This window comes from Schistocerca gregaria, chromosome X (genome assembly GCF_023897955.1).
Source record: "Schistocerca gregaria isolate iqSchGreg1 chromosome X, iqSchGreg1.2, whole genome shotgun sequence".
Taxonomy (NCBI): Eukaryota; Metazoa; Arthropoda; class Insecta; order Orthoptera; family Acrididae; genus Schistocerca; species Schistocerca gregaria.
The window spans coordinates 856,379,882-856,403,182 of NC_064931.1; the positions used below are offsets into that span (position 1 = coordinate 856,379,882).

General features: G+C 43.5%; 1 protein-coding gene across 3 annotated transcripts in view; it reads right to left on the reverse strand.

The window, feature by feature from the left end:
- Positions 1–23,301, reverse strand: part of LOC126298025 (facilitated trehalose transporter Tret1-2 homolog) — a 335,996-nt gene that overhangs the window by 214,677 nt on the left and 98,018 nt on the right. Inside the window, exon 2 of one of the 3 annotated variants that reach the window (XM_049989346.1) lies at positions 14,011–14,161. The exons of the other annotated variants lie outside the window; for them this stretch is intronic. Within the exon in view, the coding sequence (XP_049845303.1) occupies positions 14,011–14,080 (70 nt within the window). The 5' untranslated portion in view covers positions 14,081–14,161. The remainder of the gene's footprint in view (positions 1–14,010; positions 14,162–23,301) is intronic. 3 annotated transcript variants of the gene reach the window in all.

The window sequence follows — 23,301 nt, forward strand, 5'->3', positions numbered from 1 at the left end:
AGCAGCATATAATACTGTATTCCTCACCGTTGCCTTGTAGTGGCTTATCTTTGTCTCTGTAGATATATTCTTTTTATTGTATATCTCTCTCCTCATGCAGAAGGCTGACCTCATCTTTTTTATCCTCTCCTTGTTTCTGTTACTTCCAATTATAAATTCTCCCAGGTATTTAAATTTGTCCACCATTTCTACAGTGCCTTGTGGTGTTTCCCAGTCTGCAGTGGTATTTAATGTCTTTGTCTTGTTATAGGCGATCCTCAGTCCCACCTTCCTGTCTACTTAAGTTGTCGAGTCGTGTCTTTGCGTCTTCTTCCGTCTCACTTACTATTGCTATGTCATTTGCAAAGGCTAGGCAGTCAACTTGAACCCTTTTGTCCCCCACATGGGTCATTTGGTATTCCCATTTCCCTCTCCACTGCCTGATCACTTCGTCCAGTGCTATACTGAACAACAACGGTGACAATCCATCTCCCTGTTTAACACCAGTCTTGATCTCAAATTCTTGTGACAGTGCTCCTCTGAATCTCACCCTTGCCTTTGTGTCTGTCAGAATTTCTTTTATGAGTTCTTGTGTAGTTCCATCAAGTCCTCTGTACTTCAGGATCCTAACAAGAGTCTGTCTGTCGATGGAGTCATATGCCTTTGTGAAGTCCACGAAGGTTATTACCGTCTTTTTGTTTTTTAAGGCCCTATGTTCTATCAGTTGTTTCAGGATAAATATCTGTTCTATACAACCTCTTCCCTTCCTGAATCCCGCTTGGTAGTCGCCAACTGTACATTCTACCTGTTCTTCTACTCTCCTGAGCAATAGTTTTGACAGCATATAGTATCCGACCTCTAGTAGCGATATTCCTCTGCAGTTGTTTGCATCTCTCTTTTCCCCCTTCTTATGTATTGGTACTACAATTGCATTCTTCAATCCTTCTGCCAACTTCTTTGTTCTCCAGATCTGGTGAATTACGCTGGTCATGTTGTCTATTGCTTTGTTTCCTCCCCACTTTATCATCACGGCTGCTATACCATCTTCTCCAGTTCAAATGTGTGTAAAATCTTATGGGACTTAACTGCTAAGGTCATCAGTCCCTAAGCTTACACACTACTTAATCTAAATTATCCTAAGGACAAACACACACACACATGCCCGAGGGATGACTCGAACCTCCGCCGGAACCAGCGGCACAGTCCATGACTGTAGCGCCTGAGACCGCTCAGCTAATCCCGCGCGGCGTCTTCTCCAGTTGCCTTATTATTCTTTAGATCGCTTATGGCATGTGCCATCCCTGGTTGGAGGGCGGGGCTCTCTCTCTTCTGTGTGAGTCCCCAGTTCCAGCTCTTTTTCCGGTGGTTCACAGTTCAGCAGGTCGTGAAAGTGCTCTGCGAAAATCCGACAGTTCTCTACTCTTGTATCCAATCAGACTATTTTTGAATTTCCGGAAAAAGTGTCTACTGTTGTTTTTCCTGAAGTTGTTCTCAATCTCGTCCATTTCCTGCTTCATCTTCTGTCTTCTGGTAAATCTTATTGTTCGGGCCGCTTCCTTTCTTGCTCTTAAGAAAACTTCCCATTTTTCCGGGTGCTTCTTGCTGCTCCAGTCTCTCCAGGCTTTGCTGCGAGTGCCTACCGCTTCCTCACATTCCTTGTTCCACCACCAGTGCTTCCGTTTCTTTTCTTCCTTTCCCTATAGTTCAGCCTGTTTCGCCATTTTCACTTCATGTCATCCCATTCATTGAATGATTCCATTCTTTCCTCATATCTGGAGCTATTGTGTCTTAATTTGTCTCTGTCTACCTTTATGTTTTCTGTTCTTCTGTTCGTCTGTGGCAGTCTGTCCCTGTTTGGAATCCAAAGGCACTTAACGTCTGTAAGATAGTGATCCGATTCTATTCTTGTGTTCTTTCTGACCTTTGTGTTCATAATCTCTTTAGTGTTTGTCCAGCTGATTGCCATGTGGTCAATTTGGAATTCCCCAATGCGGGTGCATGGATTTGCACATGTCTTCTTCTTACACGGTTTGGCCCTGAAGTCTGTTGTCATCAATCTCCTTTTGTGTTGTCGACACAGTTCAATTAGTCTTTTTCGATTTTTGTTTGTCCGCTGGTGTGCAGGGTACTCGCCCACTACTCCTTTATATTGCTTCTCTCTTCCAATATGTGCATTATAATCTCCTACGAGTATCTTTGCATGCCTATATGGTATGTTTTTCAGCGTATCATCTAGCTCTTCCCAGAAACTATCTGCAACTTTCTTGTATTTCCTGTTCTTGTTATTTGTAGGTGCATGTCCACTTATTATCGTCTAATTTTTGTTCGCTGCTTGAAATGTCAGTGATGATATCCTTTCTGACTTGCTCTTCATTTCAGTTATGCCATCCTCGTATCTCTTGTCTACTATGAACCCTGTACCAAAGCATCTAGGCGCATGTCTTTCCTTTCCCACTTTAACTCCTGGTTTTCCCTTCAGTATTACGAAGCATTCTGACTCCACTGTATCTTCGTCAGTGTATCTTGTTTCTTGCATCGCTAATATTCCAATTCTTCTCTCTTTCATCTCATCTATTTCCTGTTTAATTTTACCAGTCTTAATGATTTTCTGTACATTTATGGTTCCAATTCTAAAAGTCTTTTTAGTTTTAATCTTCTTTAAGGTTCTTGGGAGCTCCGACTCTTTCCATATTCATTTTTTGGCAGGTCTCCCAGAATCCGAATGCCTGCTTGCGTCGACCTTGGTCAACGGGGGATTATCCCCCTGGGTAATCTTGATTCCATAGTGCGAGCCATTCCATGAGCTAAAACAAGATTTTTTGATGGGACGGCTCGTGTCCGTCCAGTTATACGACTGAAGTTGTCAGCCCCAGAGGATGTGTTCAGGCCGCCCCTGACATGGAGACACAGTCACCTTCGGTAGCCGCCCCTAACATGGAGTACAGCCGCTACCTGGTATATTTCAGTGGCTCTTCCGCTCTCTCTGCCGTTGGGAAGCGACGTTCCTCTTCCGCCTTCGAGACCGTTGGCCAGGCTTCGCCTGTAACCCTAGGTAGGGGCCCTAACTGGGTGCTACCATCCGGAGCCAGTTGGACTCAGGTCCTTTTTTCTTTTTTTTTTACGAGATTGTTACTCTTCCCCCTCCTCCTTACCCATGACTTGGGAGACGGGGCCCCGGGCTTGGGACCGGCAATTCCAGTCTGTCATGACTATTACATTTATGTCTCCCTTAACTATCTAAATAATTTCTTTTATCGCATCATAGGTTTCTTCAATCTCTTCATCATCTGTGGAGCTAGTTGGCATATAAACTTGTGCTACTGTGGCAGGCGTGGGCTTCGTGTCTATCTTGGCTACAATACTGCGTTCACTATGCTGTTCGTAGTAGCTTATCTGCATTCATATTTTTTTATTCATTATTAAACCTACTCCTACATTACCCTTATTTGATTTTGTACTTATAACCCTATATTCACCTGACCAAAAGTCTTTTTCCTCCTGCAACCGAATTTCGCTAATTCGCACTATATCTAATTTTAACCTATCCATTTCACTTTTTAAATTTTCTAACCTACCTGCCCGGTTAAAGGATCTGGCATTCGATGCTTCGATCCGTAGAACGCCAGTTTTGTTTCTCCTGATAACGACGTCCTCCTGAGTAGTCCCCGCCCGGAGATTCGAATCGGGGACTATTTTACCTTTGGAATATTTTACTCAAGAGTACGCCATAATCACTTAACCATACAGTAAGGCTACATGCCCTAGAGAAAAATTACGGCTTTAGTTCGCCCTTGCTTTCAGCCGTTCGCAGTACCAGCATAGCAAGGCCGTTTTGGTTGATGTTACAAGGCTAGATCAATCATCCAGACTGTTGCCCCTGCAACTACTGAAAAGGCTGCTGCCCTTGTTCGGAAACCACACGTTTGTCTGGCCTCTCAACAGATACCCCTCCGTTATGGTTGGACCTGTGGTACGGCTATCTGTATCGCTGAGGCACGGAAGCCTCCCCACCAACGGCAAGGTTCATGGGGGTGCAGGTATCTAAACAGATGCGAAGAACTGCGTGGTGAGCAATGTTGAGCAATTTGAAGATTGTTGATTATCGTTGTAACAGAATAAAGACACAATGTTCTATGGTGGTGGGTTTTTCTTCCACTTGTACTTGACTCTTCTTGCTTTCTTTTATTTATACATTTTTCGGTAAGTAAGGCAGTGAAATTTAGTTGTAAATGCTCGACGGAAAGAGAATGTTTCACGAAATAGTTTGTAAATTGGTCACAAGCTGATGTTCGTATAGGTATCGGCGAAAACGCAAATTTGGTAGCCGACGGATGAATTTGTGACGCTGCAGCGCAATTTCACCGCTCTGCTGGCAATGATAGTAAACAGGGGACATGTCGATACAGGGCATAAAGTCTTTTCGAATTTCATGCCGCGTACTCAATTGTACAGTATCTATGCCTCGCAGCCAGGCACGTGAATATTATACGCAGCTGATTTGAGAGAGAACGTGCAGTTCGGATCAAAGAATCCAGTTCGAGTAATCGTCGAATCGCCCGACATTTGACTAGGAGCGATGCAGGCACCCGACGATGTTGGCAGGAATGTGTGGACCGTGGCCGAACACATCGTCAAGAAGGAAGCAGTCGACCTAGAGAAAAGACAAAACGTGAGGATCGAGGATCGTGAGCGAGGCACTCGTAGCCCCGGATTTGTCATTATCACCGATCTGGCGTGCAACTGGTGCTCCAGTGACCGCGAGGACCGTTAACAGCGGCTGAGCTCGCTGTGCGCCTTGCCCTGACTCCTGTCGACACCAACGAGACCGTTTGAAGTGACGTCGTGCACATCTGGCCTGTAATCTCCTTGAATGTATTAGAACTATCTTCAGCGAGGCGCCCCGGACAGCGGAGGGATAACACCCCGACTGTCACCCGCCATACTGCTCGCCAACCAGGAGTGACGGCCTCGGGTGGCATTCCTTTTCATATCAGGACCTCTTTGGTTGTCATCCGCGGCACCTTTTCAGCACAGCAGTACGTCGACGATGTTCTACGCCCCATTGTTTTCCTTTTTTTCCTTCACGGCAAGCCATCCTGGGCTTACATATCAGCAAGACAATGCCCGCCCGCCCAAGGCGAGGATTTTCTACCGGTTGTCCTCGTGCTTGCCCAACCATACGTCGGCCGGCCAGGTCGCCGGTTCTCACCTCAGTTTAGAACGTTTGGCGCCTTCAACCAGCTCGAGAGCTTGACCGTCTACCGGGCTAGTTGGCCAAAATTTGGTACGATATCCCTCAAGAGAACATTCAACAACTCTATCAATCAACAAGCCGAGTAATTGCTTGTGTAAGGGCATAGGTGGAGTAACAAGTTATTGACTTACTCTGTTTGTGAACTTCTTTCTCTCGAATAAATCATTCAATTTTTTGTTGAAATTATCATTTGCTGGTCTGCGTATGTACGTCACATCTACCGACTTCCGTCCAATGCGGGTAATTCCTTCGTGGCGTGTCGTTTCTTTCTTTTGCCTTAGAGTGTATATTCAATGTCGTATTGAAGGAAATATTACTGATCCATATCCTTAACATCGGTATGCTGCAGAATGCTTGAGCATATTGCAAGTTTCAAGATAATAAAAGCATCGCTCGTGAGAAACTCAGCTTGCCCTTTTCTCGCACGATATCCACCGAATGGTGGATGAAGCGTTTGACACCGTGCCTCAGTGCACATTGCTAACTGATGTCGGAGCATACGTAATAGCTTGCCCGATACGTGAGAAGCTCGAAGCATTCTTAAGTAATAGAACCCAGGACACTGTGCTCGACGGCGAGTAATCATCAGGGAGGAGGATATCGTCAGGTGTGCCCCAGGAAAGTGTGATAGGACCACTCCTGCTTTCCATACACATAAATGATATGACGGATAGGGTGAGCAGCAGTGCTGACGACGCTGTAGTATACAGGTAAGTTTTGCCTATAGAGGGATACAGGATGAGAAACAGAATGTGATGAAAGTTAATGCAGGTGACTAGGTTCAAAAATAGTTCAAATGGTCGTGCGGTAGCGTTCTCGCTTCACGCGCCCGGGTTCCCGGGTTCGATTTCCGGCGAGGTCAGGGATTTTCTCTGCCTCGTGATGACTGGGTGTTGTGTGATGTCCTTAAGTTAGTTAGGTTTAAGTAGTTCTAAGTTCTAGGGGACTGATGACCATAGATCATAAGTCCTATAGTGCTCAGAGCCATTTGAACCATTTTTTCTGTCGGTTACTAATAACTGTGACATTTCTGACAGGAAATCACTAATCCAGTCATATAGCTGAGACGATACTCCATGTTGTTGTTGTTGTTGTCTTCAGTCCTGAGACTGGTTTGATGCAGCTCTCCATGCTACTCTATCCGGTGCAAGCTGCTTCATCTCCCAGTACCTACTGCAACCTACATCCTTCTGAATCTGCTTAGTGTACTCATCTCTCGGTCTCCCTCTACGATTTTTACCCTCCACGCTGCCCTCCAACGCAAAATTTGTGATCCCTTGATGCCTCAAAACATGTCCTACCAACCTATCCCTTCTTCTAGTCAAGTTGTGCCACAAACTTCTCTTCTCCCCAATCCTATTCAACACCTCCTCATTAGTTACGTGATCTATCCACCTTATCTTCAGTATTCTTCTGTAGCACCACATTTCGAAAGCTTCTTTTCTCTTCTTGTCCAAACTAGTTATCGTCCATGTTTCACTTCCATACATGGCTACACTCCAAACAAACACTTTCAGAAACGACTTCCTGATACATAAATCTATATTCGATGTTAACAAATTTCTCTTCTTCAGAAACGCCTTCCTTGCCATTGCCAGTCTACATTTTATATCCTCTCTACTTCGACCATCATCAGTTATTTTACTTCCTAAATAGCAAAACTCCTTTACTACCTTAAGTGTCTCATTTCCTAATCTAATTCCCTCACCATCACCCGATTTAATTTGACTACATTCCATTATCCTCGTTTTGCTTTTGTTGATGTTCATCTTATATCCTCCTTTCAAGACACTGTCCATTCCGTTCAACTGCTCTTCCAAGTCCTTTGCCGTCTCTGACAGAATTACAATGTCATCGGCGAACCTCAAAGTTTTTACTTCGTCTCCATGAATTTTAATACCTACTCCAAATTTTTCTTTTGTTTCCTTTACTGCTTGCTCAATATACAGATTGAATAACATCGGGGAGAGGCTACAACCCTGTCTCACTCCTTGCCCAACCACTGCTTCCCTTTCATGCCCCTCGACTCTTATGACGGCCATCTGGTTTCTGTACAAATTGTAAATAGCCTTTCGCTCCCTGTATTTTACCCCTGCCACCTTCAGAATTTGAAAAAGAGTATTCCAGTCAACATTGACAAAAGCTTTCTCTAGGTCTACAAATGCTAGAAACGTAGGTTTGCCTTTTCTTAATCTTTCTTCTAAGATAAGTCGTAAGGTCAGTATTGCCTCACGTGTTCCAACATTTCGACGGAATCCAAACTGATCCTCCCCGAGGTCCGCAAATACCAGTTTTTCCATTCGCCTGTAAAGAATTCGCGTTAGTATTTTGCAGCTGTGACTTATTAAACTGATAGTTCGGTAATTTTCACATCTCTCTGCACCTGCTTTCTTTGGGATTGGAATTATTATATTCTTCTTGAAGTCTGAGGGTATTTCGCCAGTCTCATACATCTTGCTCACCAGCTGGTAGAGTTTTGTCATGACTGGCTCTCCCAAGGCCGTCAGTAGTTCCAATGGAATGTTGTCTACTCCGGGGGCCTTGTTTCGACTCAGGTCTTTCAGTGCTCTGTCAAACTCTTCACGCAGTATCGTATCTCCCATTTCGTCTTCATCTACATCCTTTTCCATTTCCATAATATTGTCCTCAAGTACATCACCCTTGTATAAACCTTCTATATACTCCTTCCACCTTTCTGCCTTCCCTTCTTTGCTTAGAACTGGGTTGCTATCTGAGCTCTTGATATTCATACACGTGGTTCTCTTCTCTCCGAAGGTCTCTTTAATTTTCCTGTAGGCAGTATCTATCTTACCCCTAGTGAGATAAGCTTCTACATCCTTACATTTGTCCTCTAGCCATCCCTGTTTAGCCATTTTGCACTTCCTGTCGATCTCATTTTTGAGACGTCTGTATTCCTTTTTGCCTGCTTCATTTACTGCATTTTTATATTTTCTCCTTTCATGAATTAAATTCAATATTTCTTTTGTTACCCAAGGATTTCTACTAGCCCTCGTCTTTTTACCTACTTGATCCTGTGCTGCCTTCACTACTTCATCCCTCAAAGCTACCCATTCTTCTTCTACTGTATTTCTTTCCCTCATTCCTGCCATTTTTTCCCTAACGCTCTTCCTGAAACTCTGTACAACCTCTGGTTTAGTCAGTTTATCTAGGTCTCATCTCCTTAATTTCCCACATTTTTGCAGTTTCTTCAGCTTTAATCTACAGGTCATAACCAATAGATTGTGGTCCGAGTCCACATCTGCCCCTGGAAATGTCTTACAACTTAAAACCTGGTTCCTAAATCTCTGTCTTACCATTATATAACCTATTTGATACCTTTTAGTATCTCCAGGGTTCTTCCACGTATACAACCTTCTTTCATGATTCTTAAACCAAGTGTTAGCTATGATTAAGTTGTGCTCTGTGCAAAATTCTACTAGACGGCTTCCTCTTTCATTTCTTAGCCCCAATCCATATTCACCTACTATGTTTCCTTCTCTCCCTTTTCCTACACTCGAATTCCAGTCACCCATGACTATTAAATTTTCGTCTCCCTTCACTATCTGAACAATTTCTTTTATTTCATCGTACATTTCTTCAATTTCTTCATCATCTGCAGAGCTAGTTGGCATATAAACTTGTACTACTATAGTAGGTGTGGGCTTCGTACCTATCTTGACCACAATAATGCGTTCACTATGCTCTTTGTAGTAGCTTACCCGCATTCCTATTTTCCTATTCATTAGTAAACCTACTCCTGCATTACCCCTATTTGATTTTGTGTTTATAACCCTGTAGTTACCTGACCAGAAGTCTTGTTCCTCCTGCCACCGAACTTCACTAATTCCCACTGTATCTAACTTTAACCTATCCATTTCCCTTTTTAAATTTTCTAACCTACCTGCCCGATTAAGGGATCTGACATTCCACGCTCCGATCCGTAGAACGCCAGTTTTCTTTCTCCTGATAACGACATCCTCCTGAGTAGTCCCCGCCCGGAGATCCGAATGGGGGACTATTTTGCCTCCGGAATATTTTACCCAAGAGGATGCCATCATCATTTAATCATACAGTAAAGCTGCATGTCCTCGGGAAAAATTACGGCTGTAGTTTCCCCTTGCTTTCATCCGTTCGCAGTACCAGCACAGCAAGGCCGTTTTGGTTAATGTTGCAAGGCCAGATCAGTCAATCATCCAGACTGTTGCCCCTGCAACTACTGAAAAGGCTGCTGCCCCTCTTCAGGAACCATATGTTTGTCTGGCCTCTCAACAAATACCCCTCCGTTGTGGTTGCACCTACGGTACGGCCATCTGTATCGCTGAGGCACGCAAGCCTCCCCACCAACGGCAAGGTCCATGGTTCATGGGGGGGGCGATACTCCATAGGCAAACAATTTAATTAGAAGTCGATTGTGAGGAACTGTATCAAATGGTTCAAATGGCTCAGAGCACTATGCGACTTAACTTCTGAGGTCATCAGTCGCCTAGAACTTAGAACTAATTAAACCTAACTAACCTAAGGACATCACACACATTCATGCCCGAGGCAGGATTCGAACCTGCGACCGTAGCGGTCGCTCGGCTCCAGACTGTAGCGCCTAGAACCGCACGGCCACTCCGACCGGCGAACTGTATCAAAAGCCTTCTGAAAATCTAAAAATATAGAATCAATTTGACATCCCATGTCTATAGCACTCATTATTTCGGACAATAAAGAGCTAGTTGTGTTTCACAGGAACGATATTTTCTGAATTCGTGTTGGGTATCTGTCAATAAATCGTTTTCTTCGAGGTGATTCATAATGTCTGAGCACAGAATATGTTGCAAAATTCTACTTCAAGTCGACGTTACTGGTATGGGTCTGTACTTCAGCGGATTACTCCTATTTCCTTTCTTGGGTATTGGTGTAATTTGTGTAACTTTGCAGTCTCTGGGCACAAGCGAGGGGTTGTATATGATTGCTAAGTATGCAGGTATTGTATCAGCGTAGTCCGAAAGCAACCTGACTGCTGTATAGTTTGATCGGAAGCGAGAATGCTACCGCACGACCACGAGCTGCGGACGCAGGTGACTAGGAAAAAAGATTCTTTAATGTTCGAATACAGTGTTAGAGGTGCGTATTATGACATAGTTACCTCGGTCTAGGCGTAACATTGCAAAACGATATGAAATGAAACGAGCACGTAAGGACGGTAGAAGGGAAAGCGAATGGTCGACTTCGGTTAATTGGGAGAGTCTTAGGAAAGTGGGGCTCATCTGCAAAGGAGACTGTGTATAGAACAGTTGTGCGACACACTCTTGAGTACTTCTCGAGTGTCTGCGATCTACACCAGGTCGGATTAAAGGAACACATCGAAACAATTCAGAAGTGCATTGTTATATTTGTTTCCGATAGGTTTGACCAACACGCGATTGTTACGGAGATGCTTCGTGAACTATTACGAGAATCTCTGGAGGGAAGGCGACGTTCTGTTTGCGGAAAATTGTTGAGAAAGTTAAGAGAAACGGCATCTATAGGTGACTGGAGAATGATTCTACTACTGCAAACGTACATTTCACGGAAGGATCGCGAAGACAAGATGTGAGAAATTAGGGCTCGCACGGAGACTGCATTTGCGTTTGGAGTGGGAAAGGAAATGACGGTATCGTGTACCGTACATCATACGGTGGCGTTCGGAGTATGTATGTAATTAGTAAAGAATATATAAAATGTAACGATCTGCCTCAGAATCACAACAGGGCGTAGTCAGTCGTAATAGCAATTTAAAAAACCTCGACGCGCTGGGTAAAGAGGCATTAATGAGTAGAGAGGTTGCAGTGCAGCGGTTTACCAAGTTAAGCTGTCGCTTTGAACAGCAGGAGACGACCACCTGCGATTCGAACCTGTGGCAGTGCCGATTGCGACACCGCAGAGACCTGAGGCACTTAGTTGGTTAGTTAACTGTTGGCGTGTTCCATGCGTCTTACCCGCGATCTCTCACTGTAATGTGGGACGTGGCAGGTAGCAATACACTAGAGCAGTGTTGCTTGAAAATTTCTCTATAGAGCTGAAGTGTCGGTAGCTCGTGGTCGTGCGGTAGCGTTCTCGATTCCAGCGCCCGGGTTCCCGGGTTCGATTCCCGGCGGGGTCAGGGATTTTCTCTGCCTCGTGATGACTGGGTGTTGTGTGATGTCCTTAGGTTAGTTAGGTTTAAGTAGTTCTGGGGACTGATGACCATAGATGTTAAGTCCCATAGTTCTCAGAGCGATTTTTAGAGCTGAAGGACGGCCAGTTGAAGAGGTGTTGTCAGGCGGCGAGCGAGCGAGGTGGAAGAGTGGTAAACATCCTGGGAAGAGCCGTTTTCAAATTCGTATCCAGCCATCCAGATTCAGGTGTTTCGTAGTTACTTTAAGTCACTTAAAGCAAAGATGAGATGATTTCTTTGAAAATCACCCTCCTGATTCCTTCCCTATCTCTGTTCCAAACGAGCTAGTGACCTTGTTGTCTACAGGACCTTAGACCATAATCTTCATTTTTTTTTCTCGAAGCTCGGTTGCGCAACGACCCGTTGCGTTTTGACTTAATCTTGACACGATAAGAAGTGATGATTACAGGGCGTGTTCCGTAACACTGAGAGTCTTACAAATCAGCGTAGCAAATATTCTACAGATGACTGTCCGTCAACTACAAAATTACCATCATTTTTTATTTTATTCGTGATAGAAAAATTTTGTCATAAGGCATGGCTAGTGGAAATACATGTAACCAATGAACACTCTTTGATTCAGACATTGAGTACGTGCTGCGCTTTCATGGAAAATAAAATTCATTCAGATTTACTGTGAGACATAAAACTCGTTTTTCCACTCTTTATCTGAATTTATCTATAAGAGATGTAAAGAGTCTGCCATTCACATTCGTTTCATTCTGCAGATAGCGATATTTCATCGGCTACTTAATAACCAATGATCGTATTGCTGAATTACATTACTGATCAACGTTGAGTGCCAATACCTGTGCACCATCTAGTTTGTACACGTCGCGAATCAGTCAGTTCCGTTATTTCAATACGCCTGTAATCATCCGCATGTGAACATTGAATAAATTATAAAAATGTAATGTTATTTGGACAGAAATAATTTATGTAAATGTTACCAAGGTGAAATCTAAAGAAATTCGAGGAAACGTAATGGCACCCAAGGTGTCAACAATGGTGCATCAACTTCGGTGTAAGGGCACAATACAATTAGTTCCGCCCAACCCACGAAGATACGCTCATATGATGAACATGCTTTCTCACTTGGTTTTAGTATTATTAATCGATCTAACATTATATTACCTCAGTCATCATTATATTATGAAGTCGGTCAAATTGTGAAGAGATCTCCAAACACAAAATAAGACACTGTTTGGACATAATGAAAAGTAGCCCAAAACCACGAATTCTACAGAAAAAATTACTAGGAGCGTTGATAAAAATATGGTACGAGCTTTCTCTGCTCATTGCAAAGAGTGGAAAACCACTTATAGCAGCTGAATATCTAATCTGCAGGTAAAATCTGGGTTTCCTGAATGGTGAATGAAATACCTGTTACGGATATTTCGTTTAGTACATTACTGAGTTGTCGTAGGTTCTTCCCTAGTTTGTCACAAAAGAGGAAGTGCGGAGTTTCAACGAAACGATTAAAACACAGCGGACTAAACAACTCATGACAAAAATGAGGCTAACGTGATCCCTGTGGTGTTGGTACACCAAAAATGGTGTCTGTTCATACGTTACTCTTACCAAGAGTCCCAAAATATCTCTGGAACAATAACAGCTATTGGAAAACGACTTTCACCGGTATCAGTGTAGGGCTGGGGCCCATGAATGTACATATTTGGAAACATTCTAAAACGAAAGCATATGTGTTTTTTAACACAAACTTTTTTTTAAATGGACCTCCTATATTTTTTCTTCCGCAATCCATAGCATGACAAAGCACATACACAATGGTGTTGATTGCATCGCAATATTCCCATTACATACCGAGATATTAAGACGCGAAGTAGACGCTTGAAACACCCGATATGCGATGCTAGCGCACGTCCTGAGGCTCAGGCGTGAACCCCATGCTGCCCGTAATCGCGATGTGATTGATATGCGTAATCACACCTCCATACTTACCAAGAGGTCCGAAACGAATAATACGGTCTGCTGCCATCAACTCTCATAAGCACATAATGGGTAACCTCTTGCACGTTTTATGTATCTACTTACACAATATGAACCAGTACCGATCGGTGTACACCCGTCAGGTTGTCTTATTTATCCTGCACACCCAAAATAAGGTTTATCTAATGCGTTATATGACCCATTGTGCCTGTCGCGCAGGGCCTGGCTCTAACTAGTCAAGTGTCCAACGTAGTTCCCACTACTGCCACAGTTACCACTTCGCCTTGTTTATGATTTGCGACCCATGCAAACTCCTGTACTCCACCACCCTCCGAGCAACCCATTTGTTGTTGCTTTGGCGTGCAGTACACCGCTTGCCAGTGTAGCCGTGCATCAGAGTAATCCAGAGACGGCACGGAGGTAGTACACATTGTGAATAAACGTTGTGTTGTGGAACTTATACTGTACAGTATAATGTACACACATGAAGATATAGTAGAAATGCTGCTGATCTATGGAGCATGTACTTTGACGGGAAATACGTTATGAGATTGCTTGTTTGTTGATAGTACTGCTAGCGAACATTATGATTATTAAGTTAATATGTCTGTTTTCTACCCTACTCTACATACCTGTACTGTACCCTGTTGTAGGTGGACGAAATGCTGTTCAGGCAGAACGACTGTACAGAAGACGATTCCCTGACAAGCCATCGCCTTCGCGCCGGATGTTTGGTCGTCTCACATCTCGTCTACATGAAACGAGGAGCTTAAATCCAAGACCTCGACATCGTCCTAGAACACGCACAGATGAACGTGCTGAAGTTGCTGTGCTCGCTACCATAGCTGTGAATCCTCAAATCAGCAGTCGTCAAATTGAACGTGAAGTTGGTGTGTAGAAATCAACTGCACAGCGTATTCTTAAACGTCATAAATTTCATCCTTACCATGTTCATTTACACCAGGATCTTCATGGAAATGACTTCCGCAATAGGGTAACATTTTGTCGGCGGGCTCAGCAAAAACTTCTGACTAATCCAAATTTTTTTTGCAGATGTTCTCTTTACCAACGAGGCATCATTCTCCAACAAAGGAATTGTCAATATGAGGAATATGCATTATTGGTAGGCAGACAATCCAAAATGGCTCCGTCAGGTAGAGCATCAAAGTCCGTGGAAAGTTAACGTTTGGTTTGGGATTATTGGAGATACCATTATCGGACCTTTCTTTATAAATGGCATCCAAAATGGCAGACAATACTCCAGATTTATACGACACAATCTTCCTGTTCTCTTGGACACCGCACCTCTGAACCGGAGAATGGTCATGTGGTATCAGCATGACGGATGCCCTGCACATAACACCTTACGAGCACGACGACTTCTGAACAGTAAGTTCCCTGGTAGGTGGATTGGACGAGGTGGCCCAGTTAGGAGGCCTGCCCGATCTCCGGACCTTACACCGCTTGATTATTTTCTTTGGGGAGCAGTGAAGGATGCTGTTTACCAACATGAACCAACAACACCAGAGGACATGAAGCAACGCATTATTGATGCTTGTACAGCCATCAAAGAGGAAACAGTAGCACGAAGTAGGGCATCCTTCATCCGCAGAGTGACCCTATATATGCAAGCCAATGGGCATCACTTTGAGCATGAGATGTGAACGCTATGTTTAGTATGTAGTGCTAGCATCACAGTGGAAGTTTCTACAAAGGGCCATTTTACCCAGTGATTGTTTGCAACCATTTGTCATTTAACGCATTAGATAAACAAAACATTGATAATTATGTGATAATAAAACAAATTGGTTAAAAATGTTTACATTCATCTTCTATGTCCTACCTGAACTTCCCAAATCAAAACATTTTTACCTAAACAACGATAAAACTTTTAGTCCACTTGCTCGTTTCACTAAAACCATCAACATGAATTTTACTATTACGAGTGAATGATTAACTAGATCTATAGTGAAGTAAAGTTTTAACGTTGAAAGGCATTACCTTTTTAGTAACGGATTAACGATAAGCGGAGTTAACTTTATGACTAACGTTGCGGTACACAGATATGTTACAGAACCGCATCACCCCTAGTCTTTGGGATAAATACCTGTTGGAATGTACGACGTTAATGCAGGATGGCAGCAGATCGTATTATTCGTTTCGGACCTCTTGATAAGTATGGACGTGTGATTACGCATGTCAATCACATCGCATTACAGGCAGCATGGAGTTCACGCCTGAGCCTCAGGCCGTGCGCTAGCAGCGCATGTCGGGTGTTTCAAGCGTCAACTTCGCGTCTTAATATCTCGGGATGTAATGGGAATATTGCGATGCAATCAACGCCATTATGTATGTGGTTTGTCATGCTATGGATTGCTGAAGAAAAAATATAGGAGGTCCATTTAAAAAAAAGTTTGTGTTAAAAAACACAGATCCTTTCGTTTTAGAATGTTTCCAAATATGTACATTCATGGGCCCCAGCCCTACATTGATACCGGTAAAAGTCGTTTTCCAATAGCTGTTATTGTTCCAGAGATATTTTGGGTGGACAAGATAGCTGGGACACCCTATATATATATATATATATATATATATATATATATATATATATATATATATATATATATATATATAACGGAGAATAATAAACACACTACATATTTAAACACACACATTTAATACGCAACAGGCCGAGTAAATACATCTCCAGGACAGCGCACATGGATTAACAAGAATGGAAATGGAAATCGTAAATAATACAAACGATAATTTTGTCTCTTGGAACATGTGAAGCGAAAGGTGTTTCTAACTTGAAAACAAGAGAATGACAAGAGACAACGTAATATAATAACGTACTTGAAATTAATATGTAACACAATAGTTATATACATAAAAAACAGGTATTACAGCACACTGAAGATAATTCACAAATAAAAGAAACGAAACACGTATGGCAAAAATGAAACTGCCTCTCACTTAGTTACAAAGACAAAATAAACCTACATTCTGCTGTGTTCAACTGAAATTTCATATTTTCATTTCGATGACGAGTGAGGGAAGAAGATACGACAACAGAGCAACGGGAAATGCCACGTCGTAGGTACTGAATTGAAGTATGTTGTTCCAAGCAAACGTTTAATTTTTTGCCTCGTTGATGACTGTTATGATTCTGCTGGTTATAACTGTCTGATAAACGTCAATTTTTATTCAGCGGCTTTTGCTTCTCTTGTCTTTAGGTTAATTAATCTCAATCTTCGACTGTTCATAGACACAGAGATAATGAACTTGCTGGGCGACAGAAAAGAAATATATCGGTATTTTAAAATCATGTTCATTCGGCTTTAGTCTTTAGATCTGGTACTTCCCTTGCACGGCCAAAGATCATAGTATGCCTTTTGTAGTCATAAAATACATATATATCAGTACTCCGCAAGCCACGTAACGGTGTGTGGCCGAGGGTACTTCTGGTACCGTTAACTGATCGCTGTTTCCCTGTTCCACTCGCGAATGGCACGCGAGAAGGATGATTTCGGCAAGCCTCGGTATTAGTTCTAATTTCTCGAATTTTCTCGGCTTGCTCATTTCGAGAGATGTGTATGGGAGGAAGTAATGTTCTCCGGTTCTTCCCGGAAAGTACTCTGTCAACATTTTGATAGTAAAGCTCTGCGTGATGCACAACGCCTGTCTGCGACTGGAGTTCGTTGAGCATCTCTGGAACTCTGTTGCACCGACGAAACGCTCCGCTCTTCGTTGGATCTTCTTTATCTCTGAAATCTGTGCTACCTGGTAAGAGTCACAGATTGACGAACAGTACTCAAAAATCGGTCGAAAAAGGGCCTTGTAAACCACTTCATTCTTCAATGAGTTTCATTTCCTTAAGTTTCAATTTATGAATCTCACTCTGGTGTTGCTTTTCCTACTATTTGTTTTATGTGATCATTCCACTAAGGTCGCTCTGCATATTTAGTCCCAGATATTTTACGGTAGGTGCTGTTTCCAGCATTTTATCGTCAATAGTGTAGTTGTACAGTAGTGGACTTCTTTCCCTATCTAAGCGCATTATGTTACATTCGTTGACGTTCTCGGTTAACTGCCAGAGCCTGAACCATTCATTAATCCTCTGCAGGTAATTCTGCATATCAATAGCGTCTTCTGGCGTTGCTTCTTTGTTATAGACAACTGCATCATCTATGAACAGTTTGAAAAGAGCCCACGACACTTTCTACTAGATCATGCATGCAGGGTGTTTCAGCACAGCGGTTACAAACTTTCAGAATTTATAGAGTACGCCTAGACTATGGAAAATCACATAGCAATGCATGTTCGGAAACACTTCCCTGGCGCCTCAAATCTCCGGCGCAAGGACGATCTGGTTTTCTCCATACGCCAGAGATATCAGGCCTGTATTTAAAACTACTCGATATCTTACACAACTATAATGAGCTGAAACAACAACTTTTACAGATTGCGACAAAAATCGAACGCATTTGTTGCGTTTTTATTAGTACTGTGATAGTTTGCGGCAATTGAAATTCACGGCTCACGCCGTCCGCCCGCACGCGGCTAGACCCTTAGCAGCCGGAGTTGACAACTAATTGGCAATGGATTGTCGTTTAGGACAGTCGTAAGAGGTGCTGCGCACAACGCAATACGACCTAACTACTTAGCGATCAGCTACCGGCCAGTCTGAAAGGAGTAGCAGTTACGTCATTACTTTCGGTTCATCTACACAATGTTAGAACAAAGCATGAGCAAATTATGAATACCAAATTTGTTTCAGAAATAGAGAAGCACGCTGTGCTGTATATTTTTAAGCTGGCGCAGTACTTAGGCAAATACTGTACAGTCCCAGGAATAGAACGAAACTGAGTTGAGTAAAGTGTGGTACAGAAGAAAGAGCCAATGCAACATATCACTGGGGAGGTAATTCGTCATTTTATAAAATGTAAGGAATATAGAACCTGTCTCTTGTAGGCCCTTGGCAATCGATTGTGCTTTAGGACAGTCGTAAGACCTACAATTTATGGTTATTATTCTATAAATATGAACAGAAAACATCTTTTGCGCAGTCGAAGTCGCGAATGTGGTATGCTTCGTTAACTTAGTGCCTTCTGTTCCAGTTGGGTGCAGTTTTGAAGCAGTTGTCTTCAGCATTGATTTCGATAAAACTTGGAACGATCTGACACATGTCCTGCCTGTAATTGATGTCGTTTTATACTGCTGTCTGCCGAAACAGGTTTGTTGAAATTATGTGACATACACCTATGTGCATATCATGATGTTTCAAAGATATTTAGAAGCTGTGTTTCACTGTCTCCTTACAATAGTGCAAAGTAACAAGACTAGAATTTTACTTTATCTGCTGTAAAAAAAGTGTGTATTTCTCTCTGTTGTGTAACAATAATTAGAGGCAATAAGTTTGAGCAGACGACAAGATACTACCGTTGTTGCCTCACAACTTCGGTTTCACAGTATGCAGAGGCCTTTAGCATCTAGTTGTTAACTAGGTGAACTGAAAAGGAGCTGATTACTACCGGGAGATTACGAGTTTAGCGAATCGGTTGACATGTGACAAGAAGCCCAACGCGCTTGCACAGTGGCATTCCTCCCAACACATGTCAAAATAGAAACATTATCTGCCGTGCTGGGAGTCTGACGTGAACAGTCTAAGCAAAACATCGTCCTGCATTATCTTCTTTGAACGTATTTGTTGTATTTAACTGTCGATATTTGTGTTTTCTGAGGTGAAGATTGGGAAATAGTTCGGCATTTGCGTAAACGAGTGTGGAAAACCGCTTAAAAAACACTCTCAGACTGACCGGAGTACCCGACTAATGATCATTAACATGGCTCACGTGTTCGAGATGAGTCTGAGTCACCTTCGTGTATGCATCTGTAAGAGATGATCAAAACGTTTCCGTTTGAGAGCGTTGCTGCAGCGTATAAGAAACGTAGCGCCACTCCGAATCGGGTATATCAGCAATGACATGTGGGCAAGGGCATTCGTCTTCCCGACGTGGATGTGATAAATGCAGAAAAGTAAACTGTGGCGACGTTTTTACCAAATGGGCCTAAACAGGATAAGCGAGCTGTTATTCTTTTGTTGGCCGCCGAAGGACATTCATCGGAGAATGAGGAATGTGTACGAGAATGTCCGTCGGAAACCACTTGTGGAAGGGGTACCGCTGCACGTCCGCATATCGCATCTCAACTAGGAAACACTCTAGCACCCGCACTATAGTCCTGATCTCTCCCCATGCGATTATCACTCTTTCGGTTTCTTAAAAGTGGCCTTGAAGGGTCGTCGATTGGTGTCGGACGAGGATATGAAGCCGGCAGTTAGGGACTTTTTCGCGCAACAGGATACGGTGTTGTGTTTTACCAGACGTGTCTCTTCAACCTGGTGCGTCGATTGTATTATTGCCTTAAAGCTCACGGCGATTTACCTGACTAGCATACCGATTCTGGACTCTATGGCCTTCCAATGGAAAATTTTTATCACCCCATACCTAATTACATACATATATGCAGGAAGCCATTGTACAGTGCATGACAGAGGGCAATTCTTACTAACATTAATGTCCTCCTGTCCTACTTAGTCTCAGTTTAACCTCTCTTCTCTTATTCTCGAGACCACTACGCCATGTATGTAATGGAGACAACACAAATGTCGCTCAGTTTTCCTCGAATACCGGGGGGTTTCTAAATTTATCCAGCAACATTTCGCGTCATGAGAACTATGTCACCTTTATTCCAAAGATTCCCATTAAATGTTCCTGATCGTCTCTGTCAGATTTTAGTATAGTCTATACGATCCTAGCAGCGAGGCTCTGGATTTGGCAAATATCCGCTGTAATGTTCACTTGATGAGGACTCGAAAAGCAGTAAAAAAATGGTTCAAATGGCTCTGAGCACTATGGGACTTAACTGCTAAGGTCATCAGTCCCCTAGAACTTAGAACTACTTAAACCTAACTAACCTAAGGACATCACAGACATCCATGCCCGAGGCAGGATTCGAACCTGCGACCGTAGCGGTCGCGCGGTTCCAGACTGTAGCGCCTAGAACCGCTCGGCCACACCGGCCGGCGAAAAGCAGTAACCTAGAACTGGCCGCACTAGCATGTCGTATTCGGTTTCCTATGCAGATAAGCTGCAATTTCAAAGCAGCCTCATAACAAATGTAAGTCTTCCACACGCCTTCCCTGCTACTGATTTTACTTGTTTCTTCCCTTTCATATTGCATCTTACTGTTACCTATAAACAATTATTTACAAAATGTGGCAAGCTGTAAAAGTTTATCACTCGCATTGTAACCTGATGCTACAGGATTCTAACTCTTTATGAAGCACATGACCTTAAATTTAGCCACATTTGAAGATCTCTTTAATGTATTTCGTAAATTAGGAATTCTATCCAAATCGTTCCAAATTTCCGTACGATCGTCCAGCGACGAAACTTTCATGTAGGCAATAGAATCGTCAGGAAACAATCTGATAATGCTGTTCACCCTATCTGTTAACCATGTATGCATATTACAAACGTTAATGGTTCTATTACACTTCCTTGGGGCATATACGATGTTACTTTCATTTCCATCGAACATTTGCTTTTTTGTATAACTTCCTCAGTTCTGTTAGTCAAACGTTCGTGGACTCAATCTGTGCAGATACTCCATATAATCGCATGTAGCTTGCTATTCGACATCGAGGTGTAGTATCTAACACCTTTCGGAAATACAGAAAGATGGAACCTACTTGTTCATTTGCATCTACTGTTTGCGTGCGCGAGCTATGTGTGATAAGAGTGGTATTTTCCGGAACGAACGCAGATTTTTGAGGTAATTTTCTTCAGATATCAGAGCTTAAAACATGCTCCAATATTGTGCAGCAGAAGGACCTTTCCGAAATTATGAGCAGTCGTCCTTTTACCCTTTCTGTATACCGGAGTTGACGCCGCTCTTTTCCAATCACGCTGGACTATTTGGTAAGCCACACATTCCTGATAAAGGTGAGTCACGAATTCGGATAATTATGCAGCGTATTCAATGTGAAATCTGATAGGGATTGAGTCAGGTCTTGGTGCTTTGTTTGCTTTGTTTTTTGGTACCGGTGGAACATGTTTAAATAACTCTCAATTCTGAACGTGTGCGACTGTCAAAAATTAGTGCGATAATATCCTCAATCGCGAATACCGTTTAAATGTGGAATTATTTATTTCGGTTTTCTCTCTGCTGCCTTCAGTAGAAGCACCAGGATGTTCCGTGAGGAAGTTTTTTGCAGTGTCTGGATCCATTTATTGACTTTACGTATGACCAGAACGTCAGGAGATTTACTGATAGATTATGCGCCAACGTATGTCTGGGGAATTATTGTGGGATACACGAATAACCCACGAGTTGCCATTACATTATGCGTATCAGATACCCTAGAATATCTTTTTCAGAGTGAATGTAGCAGTTTCGCAACATTCACCGAATAGTGTCATTGAACAATGATGAGTCTTGGTTGTCCTTATTACTTAAATTAAAACGTATTAACTGCAGCACTCTGTATGATGTCTTTGAGCTTTTTGACGAACAGAGTTCCATCAAAAACAAATACTCTCCTACCTTTTGTACTACACTCCTGGAAATTGAAATAAGAACACCGTGAATTCATTGTCCCAGGAAGGGGAAACTTTATTGACACATTCCTGGGGTCAGATACATCACATGATCACACTGACAGAGCCACAGGCACATAGACACAGGCAACATAGCATGCACAATGTCGGCACTAGTACAGTGTATATCCACCTTTCGCAGCAATGCAGGCTGCTATTCTCCCATGGAGACGATCGTAGAGATGCTGGATGTAGTCCTGTGGAACGTCTTGCCATGCCATTTCCACCTGGCGCCTCAGTTGGACCAGCGTTCGTGCTGGACGTGCAGACCGCGTGAGACGACGCTTCATCCAGTCCCAAACATGCTCAATGGGGGACAAATCCGGAGATCTTGCTGGCCAGGGTAGTTGACTTACACCTTCTAGAGCACGTTGGGTGGCACGGGATACATGCGGACGTGCATTGTCCTGTTGGAATAGCAAGTTCCCTTGCCGGTCTAGGAATGGTAGAACGATGGGTTCGATGACGGTTTGGATGTACCGTGCACTATTCAGTGTCCATTCGACGATCACCAGAGGTGTACGGCCAGTGTAGGAGATCGCTCCCCACACCATGATGCCGGGTGTTGGCCCTGTGTGCCTCGGTCGTATGCAGTCCTGATTGTTGCGTTCACCTGCACGGCGCCAAACACACATACGACCATCATTGGCACCAAGGCAGAAGCGACTCTCATCGCTGAAGACGACACGTCTCCATTGGTCCCTCCATTCACGCCTGTCGCGACACCACTGGAGGCGGGCTGCACGATGTTGGGGCGTGAGCGGAAGACGGCCTAACGGTGTGCGGGACCGTAGCCCAGCTTCATGGAGACGGTTGCGAATGGTCCTCGCCGATACCCCAGGAGCAACAGTGTCCCTAATTTACTGGGAAGTGGCGGTGCGGTCCCCTACGACACTGCGTAGGATCCTACGGTCTTGGCGTGCATCCGTGCGTCGCTGAGGTCCGGTCCCAGGGCGACGGGCACGTGCACCTTCCGCCGACCACTGGAGACAACATCGATATACTGTGGAGACCTCACGCCCCACGTGTTGAGCAATTCGGCGGTACGTCCACCCGGACTCCCGCATGCCCACTATACGCCCTCGCTCAAAGTCCGTCAACTGCACATACGGTTCACGTCCACGCTGTCGCGGCATGCTACCAGTGTTAAAGACTGCGATGGAGCTCCGTATGCCACGGCAAACTGGCTGACACGGACGGCGGCGGTGCCCAAATGATGCGCAACTAGCGCCATTCAACGGCCAACACCGCGGTTCCTGGTGTGTCCGTTG